Source organism: Marmota flaviventris, chromosome 4 (assembly GCF_047511675.1).
Source record: "Marmota flaviventris isolate mMarFla1 chromosome 4, mMarFla1.hap1, whole genome shotgun sequence".
In the NCBI taxonomy this organism is placed as follows: domain Eukaryota; kingdom Metazoa; phylum Chordata; class Mammalia; order Rodentia; family Sciuridae; genus Marmota; species Marmota flaviventris.
The window spans coordinates 13,667,403-13,680,285 of NC_092501.1; the positions used below are offsets into that span (position 1 = coordinate 13,667,403).

The 12,883-nt window shown below is 49.6% G+C and overlaps 2 protein-coding genes across 6 annotated transcripts in view; both read left to right on the forward strand.

The window, feature by feature from the left end:
* Nucleotides 1-5,508, forward strand: part of Hspa12a (heat shock protein family A (Hsp70) member 12A) — a 64,453-nt gene extending 58,945 nt beyond the window's left edge. For all 5 annotated transcript variants that reach the window (XM_071610875.1, XM_027930302.2, XM_071610876.1 and 2 more), the window contains one exon: nucleotides 653-5,508. In XM_071610875.1, the coding sequence (XP_071466976.1) occupies nucleotides 653-1,290 (638 nt within the window). In that variant the 3' untranslated portion in view covers nucleotides 1,291-5,508. The remainder of the gene's footprint in view (nucleotides 1-652) is intronic.
* Nucleotides 5,509-8,518: 3,010 nt separating this feature from the next.
* On the forward strand, nucleotides 8,519-12,615 carry Spmip5 (sperm microtubule inner protein 5). The gene is made up of 3 exons (XM_027929945.2): nucleotides 8,519-8,573; nucleotides 10,889-11,107; nucleotides 12,425-12,615. The coding sequence occupies exons 1-3, from the start codon at nucleotides 8,519-8,521 to the stop codon at nucleotides 12,613-12,615; spliced, it is 465 nt and encodes a 154-aa protein (XP_027785746.2).
* Nucleotides 12,616-12,883: the final 268 nt, after the last annotated feature.

Consider the following 12,883-nt stretch of genomic DNA (forward strand, 5'->3'; position numbering starts at 1 on the left):
CAGAGGTCAGAGAGCTGGGAGCTCTGAAGCCCTGTCATCCAACAGCCACTCCAGGGAGCGCATCCTGTTTGTGTGACCAGGACAGATTAGGAATCCTACCTACTAGGGGAGAAGGAACTGTAGTGAGAACCAAGAGGGCCACCAGAACCTGGCCATGCTGTCAACCTGCAGAGTTGGTGGCTTTCACCCAGGGACACTCATTGACTCACTGGGGACCTTTTCCAGGATCCAAACCTCCCATCTTCTTCCTACCCCCACGACCTTCCAAGTCTGAACCTCTAAAGATGGGATGAGATTTTTATGCAAGTCAGAGAATCCTGGCTCTAATAGCTGGCCCTGGCCTACTCCACCGTGGCAGTGATCCGTTTTGGAGAGATTCCTTTCTCCATAGAAAGTTCCACTTAAAATGTTCACCACCTCTCTGTTCAAATGGGCTTCTACTCAGCAGCTGCTCTGGCCTTTACAGCTGAGCACACTGGTGTGAAAACTCCTTTTCTAAGAAGACCAACTTGATAAGAACTCAATGGCTCAGACCAAGCCAGGGTCCCTGGGGCCCAGGTGGTTTCATCTCTTCCCAGAGACGAGCAGCCTGCTTCTCCCTTGCTTGCTGGCTTTTGCTGGTGTGACCTTCCTCCATCTTCTTCCCTTTCAGGGGACCTGTTTCAGAAGCCGGAGGTTTGCACCGTCAAGTTCCTCTTCCTGGTGGGTGGCTTTGCCGAGGCGCCCCTCCTGCAGCAGGCAGTGCATGCTGCCTTTGGTGACAAGTGCCGGATCATCATCCCCCAGGACGTGGGCCTCACCATCCTCAAGGGCGCCGTCCTCTTCGGCCTGGACCCTGCGGTCATCAAGGTACGCAGGTCCCCGCTCACCTACGGGGTGGGCGTGCTGAACCGCTACGTGGAGGGTAAGCACCCACCCGAGAAGCTGCTGGTGAAGGACGGCACTCGCTGGTGCACCGACGTGTTTGACAAGTTCATCTCTGCCGACCAGTCAGTGGCCCTGGGAGAGCTGGTCAAACGTAGCTATACCCCGGCCAAGCCCTCTCAGCTGGTCATTGTCATCAACATCTACAGCTCTGAGCATGACACCGTCAGCTTCATCACTGACCCAGGGGTGAAGAAGTGTGGCACGCTCCGCCTGGATCTCACGGGGACCAGCGGCACAGCAGTGCCTGCCAGGAGGGAAATCCAGACCCTCATGCAGTTCGGGGACACCGAGATCAAGGCCACAGCCATCGACATAGCCACCTCAAAGAGTGTCAAAGTGGGGATCGACTTCTTAAATTACTAACCATCCTTCCCTGCCGCCCGCCCCTAGGACCAGCTCATCTGCATCTGCTGACCTTATCCTTGACTGTCCTGACCTTGACCTTGACCTTGACCCTTGCCATTGCCCACCTGAACTTTAGCAGGAGAACAACCAGGGTGAGAAATAACTAGGGATTTTTGGAGGGTACACTGGAGTCAGAAAAGCGGTCAGAAATTACGATTGAGGTCTAGGAACAGGAAATTCAAGGATCCTAGAAGCGCAGCTAGTTTTCACAGGTACCAAAGTGGTGCACCAACCACCCGACAAGGGGACCGGTACAGTCTGCAGCAGTGGTGGAGCCTTGCTTTGAACAGATCTCTGCCAAGTAGAACTTAGAATGCCCTATTGCCTTCTTTCTAGATTTGAAATGAGATCTTTGAGTCAGGAGAAAATCTTCGTCTGAGATCTTTTCTTTTTAGGTTTTTTTCTTTTTCTTTTTGGATAGCAGTCAATATAAAATGCCACCCATCTGCAGTCAGTTTCTTCTCATCCTGGAATGAACAGCGGTGACTCAGAGGGAACTTGGAGCGCCGTCAGCTGGTGGGAGAAGACTGCCTACACTGGGCGCTATTTTAGGTTCTGAGATAATTTAAATTCCAAGGAGGTTTGGGGAAAAATAACTATAGCCTTGGCTACCCCACTAGGATTTTGGGGAGTAGGAATGCTGACACCTCAGCTTTTCAGCAGGTAAAAACTTGCTTTGATGGAAAAGGATATTGAAGAGTTGCTGCCTTACACCAAATCACAGTATTCACCCCTCATCTGTGGGGGATACATTCCAAGATCCCCAGTAGAGACATGAACCTGCCCCATAGTACCAAACCCTATATATATATATGTACACACTATATATACATTTCCCCTATATCTCCATATCTGTGATAAAGTTCAAATTATCAATTTGACACAGTAAGAGAATAATAGTAATAACAAAATAAGGAAATTGTACAAACCAACTGTAACACAATTTATACGAATGTGGTCTCTCTCAAAATATCTCATTGTACTCTACTATATTTTTGGACCACAGTTGACCATGGTAACTGAAACCATGGATGAGGGGAAACTACTACATATGTTGTCATCTAACTCACAGAATGCCAAATCCTGATTTCTGAGTTCAAAAGTAATTTTAGTTAATCATGGAGGAATTCACTGTGAGAACATGAGGCTGCCATTGCTTTGTTCACATCTCCTAGTCCCCGACTCCAGAACAGCCCTTAACCTTGAAAAGCATCCAAACTTTAAATTAGCCCCTATCCTTCCTGCTCGGTCTCCATCCCCCTGAGAGTTCTGACCATTCATTTCCATCTTGTGAAAGGAATACATTGGTGAAATGTCAAAGGAGAATCTGTTCTATGAGATGCTTCATTAAAAATCTCCAGTTTTTTCAAATCCATCTAAATTCATGTGTAGATCTAGACTTGAATTGAGCCGGTTGTTTTCTTTTCTCTCTCTCTTTTTTATTAGAGCTTTATGATCATTGGGTTCATCCAGACAAACTCATACATGCATGGATATTGAATGGTTCATGATCCCCTCTTTTCCCTCTTGTCCTCCCTCCCCCTCCCCATTTCCTTCCTCTACTAACTTCCTTTCATTCATCTATTAATTTGCATTTGATGGTTTCTTATGTTATCCTATTCTCCCCCCCCCCTTTCTTTTATTTCACTCTAGCTTCTGCATATGAGAGAAAACATCTGACCTTTTGAGCTTCTGGGTTTGGCTAATTTCACTTGGCATGATATTCTCCATTTCCATCCACTTACCAAGCCAGTTGTTCTCCAAAGCAGGTCTGTGGCTTGCCTGCGTCAGAATCGCCTGGGTGCTCGCTTAGAGCAGGTTCCTGGACCCCATCCCTTTTAAGCAGAAGCTAATTTGAAGGGGTCCAGAATCTGCATTTGTAGTGTATACCAGAAGTGATTGGGGTTCAGCTGGAATTTGAGAATTCCTAACTTTAGTTTGTCAAAGCTGAAGCACAGGCCACAGCCTGAGCCCTCTGTTCTTCCCTTTGGAGTTTTCTTAGGGAAGAGGGCGGACCCCATGCCTTGTCCTCTTGGTAAGTGGGGTTGGGGCTCCGTCACCTAGGATGGCCCTTTAAATTCTCACAAGGTGGTCCGGCAGGGAAAAGATGTCATGAAAGGCAGCCAGTGGGTCTGCATTTTTCCTTCCCCCACCACCCAAAGTCAGTTTTCGCCAACATTCAGGAGCCAACTGAGGACAGAGACTCAAGGATCTGAATCACAGTCCTTCTGATCTGTTCAAAGCAGTCTTTTCCACCTGCTGGAAGTCATTCCGATTTCAAGTCACTGGAGGCATGCATAGCGAACGGAGAACGAGGGAATGCGCTTTGAATGCAAGTTGGATTCACAAACCATCACCACGGCCAATATGCAGATTGTGAGCAGCAGCACTTCGGGTTTCTTTTTAGCCCATCTTCTTTTTCACTTCGCCTGCTGCAGATTTCCCTGCTAGAAAGTGAAACACGAATAAGCCACAGAACTGGATGGAGAAGGCCAGTTCCATAACTTGAGTCGTGGGATTTCATAGCCCGGCACCAAGGTGTGTTTCTCGGGGTCTCCTGCTGCCTGCTCTGCTTCAAAAGCTTAATGTTGTGTGTCCCTCTTTGGTGTTACCAGCCACAGTCTGCAAATAAGACTCTTCCATTTAGTTATGAGTAATATAATTTTATGTACATACAGTGTTGAAATCTTGTACAGAATCTTTGTTTCTACAATATGTTTTTCTTATTTTAAAAAAGGAAAATGTTCTTTGATTTTTGTTGATATCACTGCCCTTAATATTTCATATTTTCATTTCTTAATTGCTCTCACTAACCACTGATTTGCGCCGATACCAAGTGATGGATTATGTGTGCAAGACTGAGCATTAGGCAGAGGTGCCCTAGGATCAGCTAATACTCTGAACACCCGGACCACTTGGATCAACAGCTTCTTCAGTTTTCGCCAACTTCCACATGCACATTCTTTCCAAAGATTCAGAAGCTATATTTAAAGGAGCATAATGTATCAATTCTCCTGTCCAGACTTTGAGAGCTGAACATTCTGGTTTGGTAACCAAATATGACTGTGCAGAAAAACCTATGAAAACTCTTTGCATTCTGTTGGGTTGTCAACCTGTACTTGTGGGGCAAAGTAGTGACTCTGAGGACAAAGTGTGGTCCATGTGTGGATGTTTTCAGTACACCAGGGTCAAAGGCAGGAACCAAGTGGTACATAAACCAAGCTTTTCTATTGGGTAAGGATGAGGCAAGTCCCTTGTTTGCTGCTAACGCAGAGCTCTTCCTGCCTTGAATTAAGGATGTCTCCTTGTCTACCAGTTCTCTTCAATGAACTGATAGAAATCTACAGTGTTGGCAAATTGATGATAGAGAAGGGGTGACAATTTTGCTGGACTTTCTTCTGGCCCCAGAGATGCAGCCCTAGTAATCCAACTCCTTAGACAAGACTCCCAAATCCATCCCTTCCCCCTATTGAAATATTTTAGAGTAACAGCACTGGATAAGTACACTTGGACACATTTCCTAATCTTAGAAGGTTTCTAGAAGGCCTGTGGTCCTGACCGATTACTCAGTTGCTCCTGGCATATTATTTGATAGTCACCTTTCTTGGAAGCAGAGTTGTTGATGTCCTTTGTCACTGCCTTTTCTGCATGCAGCAGGCATTAATGAATGACAGACAACTTACAGACATGATATGAAAGAGGAGGAATCACAAGGGTATATTTGTAGAGTGTTGGCTGAGTCCAGATTACAGAGCCTGCCCCACCCTTAGAATGTTATTTAGACCAAGTTTAGCTTTTAGAGTCCAGGTCTGGTTAATTGCCAGGGTAGCAAAGAATCGCATGCACCAATATAAACAGGAGTCAAATGCATTAATAGTCCAAGATCAAACTTCACATTGTAGAGATGTAATCGCCGTGAGTAAGCTGCCTATGGATGCTGGGAAATGACTTAAGTGGATGACTAGTATAAAAGTTGTTGGCCATCCTGTCACTAACACCTCTCATCTGCTTGAATTACGGAACACTGTTCTACTATCTCAGCCATTCAGGGTCTTGTTCACTACAAGATAGATCCAAACTTCACAGAATTTCGCAGCAGTTCACAACTGGACAGGACTGTGTCTGCAAACTCTCTTATCTTCACTGATGTCTAATAAAGTAAAACTCTGGATCTCATATGGCCCAGGATTTTTTTTTCCCGCACTTTGGTTTTGTATGTGGAATTCTAGATGGGTCATTACTGTTGCCCTCTCCACCCCATCTCCAGGATGATTTCCAGGTCTTTCCTAGATGGCAATAAGCTTTATTAACAGTCATTCCAACATGACTGGCCCTTCCTTTCCTGGGAACCAAGGCTCCTTTCATGTCCACAGAACCCTGTTTTCTTCCAAACAGGAAGAAAGTAGTCTAGCCAGAGAGTAGGTCCGTATGCAGAGTGGCCATGGGCAACTTCACTGCACCCAAATGAAAGTCACTAAAGAACACAGAAGGCCTGGGACAGTGCCGTGCTCACTGGCACCCTAGCAGGTGAAACTGGCTTCATCTAGAGCCTTGGGATGCCTCCAGAATCCACACCTGGATCACTCTCTGAGTTGCCTCTAGAAGATTCTAGATGGCCAGAGGTGGGGGGTCCTAGGATCACAAGAAGGTTAAAATTGGTGGTTGGCTCCACCTGCCTCCACCTGAAGTTCACTTTCCAGGAGAGTGAGGTGGAGAAGGCTGGGAGGTGTCCCGAACCAACTTCAGACAGGTACTGGGAGAGCAGTAGTGCCACTAGGCAGCGGGGCTTTGGCCATCCTTTCCCTGTCTGGGTCATTGGGCAGCATCTTGGTGGATTTCAATCCAATGAGATGAAGGTTCCATCTCTCTTCACTCCCATAAATTGCGGCTAGAAAGGGGTGACTCGACTTCCCAGGCATGCCTTCATTTTGGAAAATTGCTCCTTTCCTTGCACCGGGCGGCTGAAAAGTCCAGCCCCTCCTAGAGACAGAAGTGGGCAAGGGCTGGGCTAAGCCCAGCCAGGCACCTGTTACTAGGCCACTGGGGTCACAAGGCCTCGCCTCCTCCTCAGGCTTCCTCCTGCCCACAGGTTCCTCACACAGCCACGACTGGCCCTTACCCACAAGTGAAGGGGGCCCGTTCCTCCGCCCACTTCCCACTGTCTCTCAGTGGGAGAATGGCGGCTCTGACCCCCGAGCGGTACCCTCCCGTGGGGGACCAGGCTCTGTGCAGGGCTCCAAGGGCAGGTATTTTTGGGTGAAGATCTGTTTCATACTCAAGGCTGGACTAAATGGGTCCACTGGGCCCACCTCATCTCTGGTGCTGGGGGATGAGGAGGGGGATGAGGAGGGGGATCCCCAGGGGAGGGGGGAGGGGCAGGCTCTGGGGCCTGAGGCTCCACCCCCTGCCCCGCCCAGGTGTGAGCTCACAAAGGCTGTGGGAGGCTTGGAGATCAGAGGCTGGTGGAGGCCAGGAGTCCTCAGCGGGAGCCCAGGAGATGGGACGGGAGGCCTGGAGAATGAGGCAGAGGCCTGGATGGCCCAAGGCCCAGGACAACCGAGGCCTGGCCCAGTACATGGCCCAGGTCCAAGTCCGCCCAGGTGAGAGCAGGGGTTGGGGTGGGAAGGAGGTGGCAGGGAAGGGTTGGTGTCGGTGTCATCCATTTCCAGCCCCCTCCTCTGCCCCTCATTCAGGGCCCCTCCTCTCTAAGCTCCTCACTGCCCACCTCCTCCAGGCAGGCTGGACGCTGGGCCCTATCCAAGCACAACACTTTTGGACGACACGTCTTGCCCCTGAGAGTTTGGAGTTCATCCTTCATGTCTGCTTTCACTCCAGGGTCCTCGCACATGTTACTTGACCTCTCTGTGCCTTTTGAAAATCGTCTTTCACATGGGAACCCCAATAGGTGTTACCCTGAGGGACACTGCAGGGATTCAACAAGAATGCGGCTCCCTTCCACCTTGTCTGCAGAGCCAGTGTTCTAGAAATGGGCGTGCCTTTTCCATCCTCGTTTGGAAATGGGTAGAATAGGAGGGCCACATGTGTGTCACAGGGCTGAGGAGAGGATTTGGTGAGTCGGCACATGTAAAGCTTGGAGAAAAATTTTGGTAGCAGGTGGACAGTGTGCACTGGGCATCGCTTCACGGCCAGTCCCTCCTCCCAGGCATAGACTGCCGTGATTGGGTCAGCTCGGTCTTCACTGCTGTCAACCTGATGGGGCTGGGTCGCTACTGCCTCTCCCATCACCGCTGAGGAACCCAGGATCATGGCCCCCGTCCACCTGAAAGCCCCTTCTCCTGACCTCAAGGGCATTGCTGTAGAGATGAACCTGTGGGCAGAATAGGGCATGGCAGCATCCACAGCGTCGAGATGCAGACCTTGGGCCTTTGGGGGAAACCACTGGCGACCTGGAGGGGGGAAGAAATCTTGATTCACAGACAACAGGCACATAAACTGGTACTGCCACAAACCCCCCACCACCCTGTATTCCCCTTCGACTCCATGCCAGCCTTTTGGGACTTTCTGATCTCTATGAGCCATAATTGACAGGCGATTGTTTCAGGGAGCTTTCTTGTTTCTTGAAGGATGTTTGGCAGCGTCCTGGCCACTAGATATGAGGAGTGTCCCATCTCCCAAGCTGTGGCAACAAAAAAATGTCTCCAGACATTGCCCAATGGTGTGGAGCTGAAGGGGGTGGTGGCAGACATTACCACTGCACCCATATTCCATCTCCATAAAGAACTAGCTCTGGAGGGTGGGTGCCTCATCTCTTTCCTCCCCCGAGGTTCATGAGCCCTATATGAGGGCTCCTGAGTCCTGTTCATCTTTACATTCCCAACCTCTGTCACGTTTCATGACCACAGTGTGTGTATCATTCATGACTGTTGGGTGGACAGGGGGGTGGAGGGAGGGGCCTCCTTGGGAAGGGAGACACTTGTGATTTGCAATGTTATCTAAAGGTAGCATGAAAAGCGATGCCCCTTGGAACCAGGTCGTTGTTGGTAACTGAAGCCAGCTCTGTCTGCCAGCTTGGAGAAAGATGGCGGTGCCGCCTCTGCGTCCCAGCCCCTGGCAAAGCCATTCTTTGCTCCCAAGGGATCTGGCACAGGCACAGTAGGTACTTGAGGCAGAGACTTAAGGATGACCAGTTTATTCCTTCTTCCCTTCATGAACAGACAGTGAAATCATGGAGACTTCCAAGACCTTCATTAGACGTCCTCCGGTCACACCAGGCTACAGTGGTAAGTGGCAGCACTCAGGGGAACTGTGGCACTGGTCCTTGTTCTTGCCTCGGCCCCCTGTCCGTGCCTCTCAGGCAGACTGGCTCCAGGCTGTAAGACCCATTGAGAGTGCCCAGGGCTGCAGATGGCTGACAGATGGCTCTGATGGATGGAGAGAAAGAACTTAGGCTACACCCTGTGGGACATGACCCATATGGGAAGCACTTCATGTCCATTGAACAAATTTAGAGCAGGATGGACACACAATGCTGTGAGGATAGACACATACCTTAGTGGGGGCCCTGACCTTCCCCAAGCTGGTCTTTCTAGTCTCCCACAAGGGCTTTCATCCTTCCATGTCTCCCTGTGTCCCCCAAATGGAAGCAGTCAACTGCCCTGGTTTTCTTGGAATCATGGTAGTGCTAGTCCTGTGTCCAGGAACCCCTTAGTCCTTGGAAAACTAGGACAGTTGGTCACCCTTCCCAAAGGCTTTTACTCCTCAGGCTCCTGGGCTCCTGAGAACTTAATCTGTCACATCCCCATGGGTGACGATCCCAGTGGTCCCCATGGGCCCTCAGCCTTTACACATAGCTGTTCTCAGGAGGAAGGGGTGCTTAGGGAACATTCAGTCCACAGTTGCCCAGCCTTTGGGGCTGACAAACTGAGAGATGGTTCAAGTCTCTGCTTGACACCATCCATGTGACTGTAATGACTTAGCTTCCAAGCAAGAAAAAAATTCAAGTAAAATAGATGTCTTCATTTCTTAGGGCTTCTTCCACAAATTACCATAAACTGGATGGTTTAAAACAACAGCAGCTTATTCTCTCCTGGTCCTACGGGCTAGAAATTTGAAATCAAGGTGTTTTGAGCAGGGCCATGTCTCTCTCTAGGGGGCAGGTCCTTCCTTTGCCCCTTCCAGCTTCCGGTGGCCACAGATGTCCCCTGGCTTGTGGCAGCATCTCTCATATCTCTGCCTCCATTTTCAAGGGACTCTTCATGTGGATGTTTCCTCTGCCTCTAAGTTAGTGTCTCCTGTATCCTCTCCTTTCACTTATAAGATGCCAGTCACTGGATTCACAGTCCATCCTAAATCTATGATGATCTCATTTCTGGATCCCTAATTGCATCTGCAAAGACCCTATGTCCCAGGAAGGTGAGGCTCACAGGGGTTAGGACTTGGATGTGTCTATTTGGGGGTCCAGTGCACACCACTGCAGAGACCACCCTATGATTGTTGTCATGACATTTGCTCTTTTAAATACCTGAGTTCTTAGCTAGACTCAATAAAAATAGCTTATATTCCTCTGTGTGTGTGTGTGTGTGTGTGTGTGTGTGGTGTGGTGGTGTGCATATGCATGTGAACACACGTAAAACCTATGCAGATCCAAGGTAGTCCCTGAGGTAGGCAAGCCACCAAGGCTAGGCTCCTGGACTTCTGTGATCTTCCCTGTGACCTTGGAGTACTTTTCATTGCCCCAGGGTTGGTGGGTGAAGGAGTTTCTCATTATCAAGGTCAATTAATGAGATTCTTCTGGAGGTGGTTTGTAGTAGGGGGAAAGGGTTGGGAAGGGGCTGCTTTCAACCCCAATGCCAGGATTTCTTTCCCTAGGGACAAAGGCAAAAACATTGGGCTCTGATACTGAGAGATATTTATTTATTTACTTTGTGGTTTAAAACCAAGTTCTTAACCAGTTTTTCTCATTTGTTCTCTTTAAAAATGGTTTTATTGTGACAATATTATAATACTTGGGATTCAGCATCCAGTTTAAATAAATACTTGTGTTTTACCCATACTCATTGTAATGATTATATGTTGTTTTGTGGGCAACGGTGAAAAATTGTTCTTGGGGTGGGTCTTGCAGATAATGAGTTTACCTTTTTGTATAATAGGTCTATGCTTTTAATAAGCCTGCAATTTCCCTACGGTCCAGCATGAAAGATCCCAAATTGCATTTGGGAAGTGTCAAGGAAATAAGCTTTCTCTCTAAAAAGAGGAATAATTTCAATTACTCCTCAGACTATCATTTTGGACCATTAAATGCTTTCCGCATTTGCTTTCTGGCTGACGTCAGGGGCTTTGCTATAAAAGAATATGACTGTCATTGCCTTTGTTGAACTGGGCCTTCACTTCCCAGCTCCAAGGTCATTTTGGGTGGCCTTGGGAGGGCCCGTCTCAGTGGAAACAAGAGCACTGCTTGTATTAATGGCCTTTGGAAAAACGCAGCGCTGTAGGCGGGGACCTGCCCAGCGGTGGGCTGAGCTGGGGCGACCTGGCAGGTTCTGCAATCCCCGCCGGCTGGCCTGGCTCAAGGCTGCCCTTTGCCTGGCTCTTGCAGGTTTTGTGCCCTACCTCAGCTGCCAGGGGACCTCCGGCGAGGACCACATGGACCACTGCCTGGAAGACTTCCAGGAGCAAAGGCAGCGATACATAGACCGGCAGGAGGCGCTTCACCGTTCAGTGGACGCTGCCCCCAAACTGAAGCCCATCTGCTCCGAGGACACGGTCCTGCGGGCTCTGCACGAGTACACTCGGAAGTACCACCCCTTGAGTCTGGGTATGGGCCCCCCAAACCAGCTGCCCCTCCGACTGGCCCCAAGCACACATCCCAGAGGCCACAGAGAGCACAGTACCCAGCACAGCCCCAAGTCCCCAGGGCTCCAAAGGACAGGCTCAGTCTCTTCACACGAGGGAGAACACCCTTCCTGGGAGAGGGACACAGTCCTGGTCAGGCCAGAGGGTGCTGGCCTGAGCACTAAGAGGCCCTGGGCCAGTCACAACACACTTCTGGTTGTTTCTCTGTCCTGGGAACAGTGGTCCCCAACCGCAGGACTTTGTGAGGTCACGACTGTCATTCCCATCTAAGAGACAGGAGAAGGGAGGCTTCCAGGGCTGGGGTCACTGGCTGAGGTCATAGCAGGGGTGCTGAGGTCAGCCCTGGGTCTGATTCCTCCTCCTCCGGGTGCCAGTTCAGGAGGAAGGGGTTTCTCACCCAACATCAACAATGGAGACCACTGTGATGGGATCATATGACAGGAATCGCAGCAACGATTTGACCTAGATTATTTTAAGGCCTAAAAGCCTATAGTAAAAGCAAGGAACTGATTGCTTTTATTCTTTTTGCTATAATTGTTCAAAAATTTTTCAAGAACAAATGATAATTTACACGTTTGCTGTGCTTTAAAAATCTTCCAAACCTTACCAAAAATCTCTGCCTAAGTTTGGGATTTAGCCCACCTCTGTGGCTACTTGCTGTGTGACCCAAGACAACTTACTTCCCTTCTCTGGGCTTCAATATCTTCTTTTAAAATAGGGAAGGATCGACTAGATGCTCCCTGGGATGTCCTCCAATTCAGGGGCCTCATTGGAGACTATGGGGATGGTAAATTTACCCAAGGTCACCCAGCAAGCTAGGATCACAGTCAAGACCTGAAGCAGGTTCTTGGTACAAGTCTGAAAGCAGCCTCCTAAGCTGGTGCTGCTGTCAATTCCCTGCCTTATTTAAAGCATCACACGGGGGTGCCTGAAGCTTCCCCGTCAATCTGAGAAGGAAGCAGATCTGTCTCAGAGCCAGGACTTTGAACATAGAGCCAGCTTTGAGTCCTGCCCTACGCCTCCTGACTATGTGACTCTGGCCAGGTCTCTCTGAACCTCGTTGCAGGCCTCCGTCTCCTCCTTCCTATGCTGGAGGTAACAGTGGTGCTAACCTGGATGGTTTGGGAGAGAATTAAACGAGAAACTATTTGTAAAGCCCCTCCCACAATACCTGGCCCAAGAGTTCCCCTGGGCTAACTGTTGGGGTGCCAGCTGGCTTGAGAACACTGCCCTCTGCAGAACTCCCCTGAGCCTTCAGAAGAATACTGTCTCTCTACAGAATGCAAGAACATGAAGAAACCTCTCCATGAGCCCCCGATCCCTGGCTGGGCAGGCTACCTCCCCAGAGCCAAGGTCACTGAACTAGGTTGTGCCACGAGGTACACTGTCATGGCCAGAAACTGCTACAAGGACTTCAAGGACATTGTGGAGCAGGCCAAGAGAGCACGTCTGAAATCATACGAGGAGTAAGTGTGTAGGGGGGTCAAACCACTGGCTGCAAGACCCAGAGACAAGAGCGCCCCCTGCACTAGGACCGCCGTGGGTCTGGGGGGGTGTGTAGAAGTTGTCTTGTTGGTCTGTAGGGCCTTCTTGGTAGGCAGCCACACTCCCGCCTGAGCTCAGCTCTCCCCAGCGGCTATCTGTCCAGCAGTGACCTAAGAGACTCCAGGTGCTGATGGAGGGAGGGAGATGGAGGTGATGCCATGGGCACTGCATATGGTGGCTCCTGTGGCCTCAG

Excerpts from the sequence above, each read along its gene's own strand:
- Spmip5 (XM_027929945.2), top strand. The coding sequence starts at position 8,519 with ATGGAGACTTCCAAGACCTTCATTAGACGTCCTCCGGTCACACCAGGC. Across the intron at positions 8,574-10,888 it reads GGTCACACCAGGCTACAGTG|GTTTTGTGCCCTACCTCAGC; the intron begins GTAAGTGGCAGC and ends TGGCTCTTGCAG. Across the intron at positions 11,108-12,424 it reads GTACCACCCCTTGAGTCTGG|AATGCAAGAACATGAAGAAA; the intron begins GTATGGGCCCCC and ends GTCTCTCTACAG.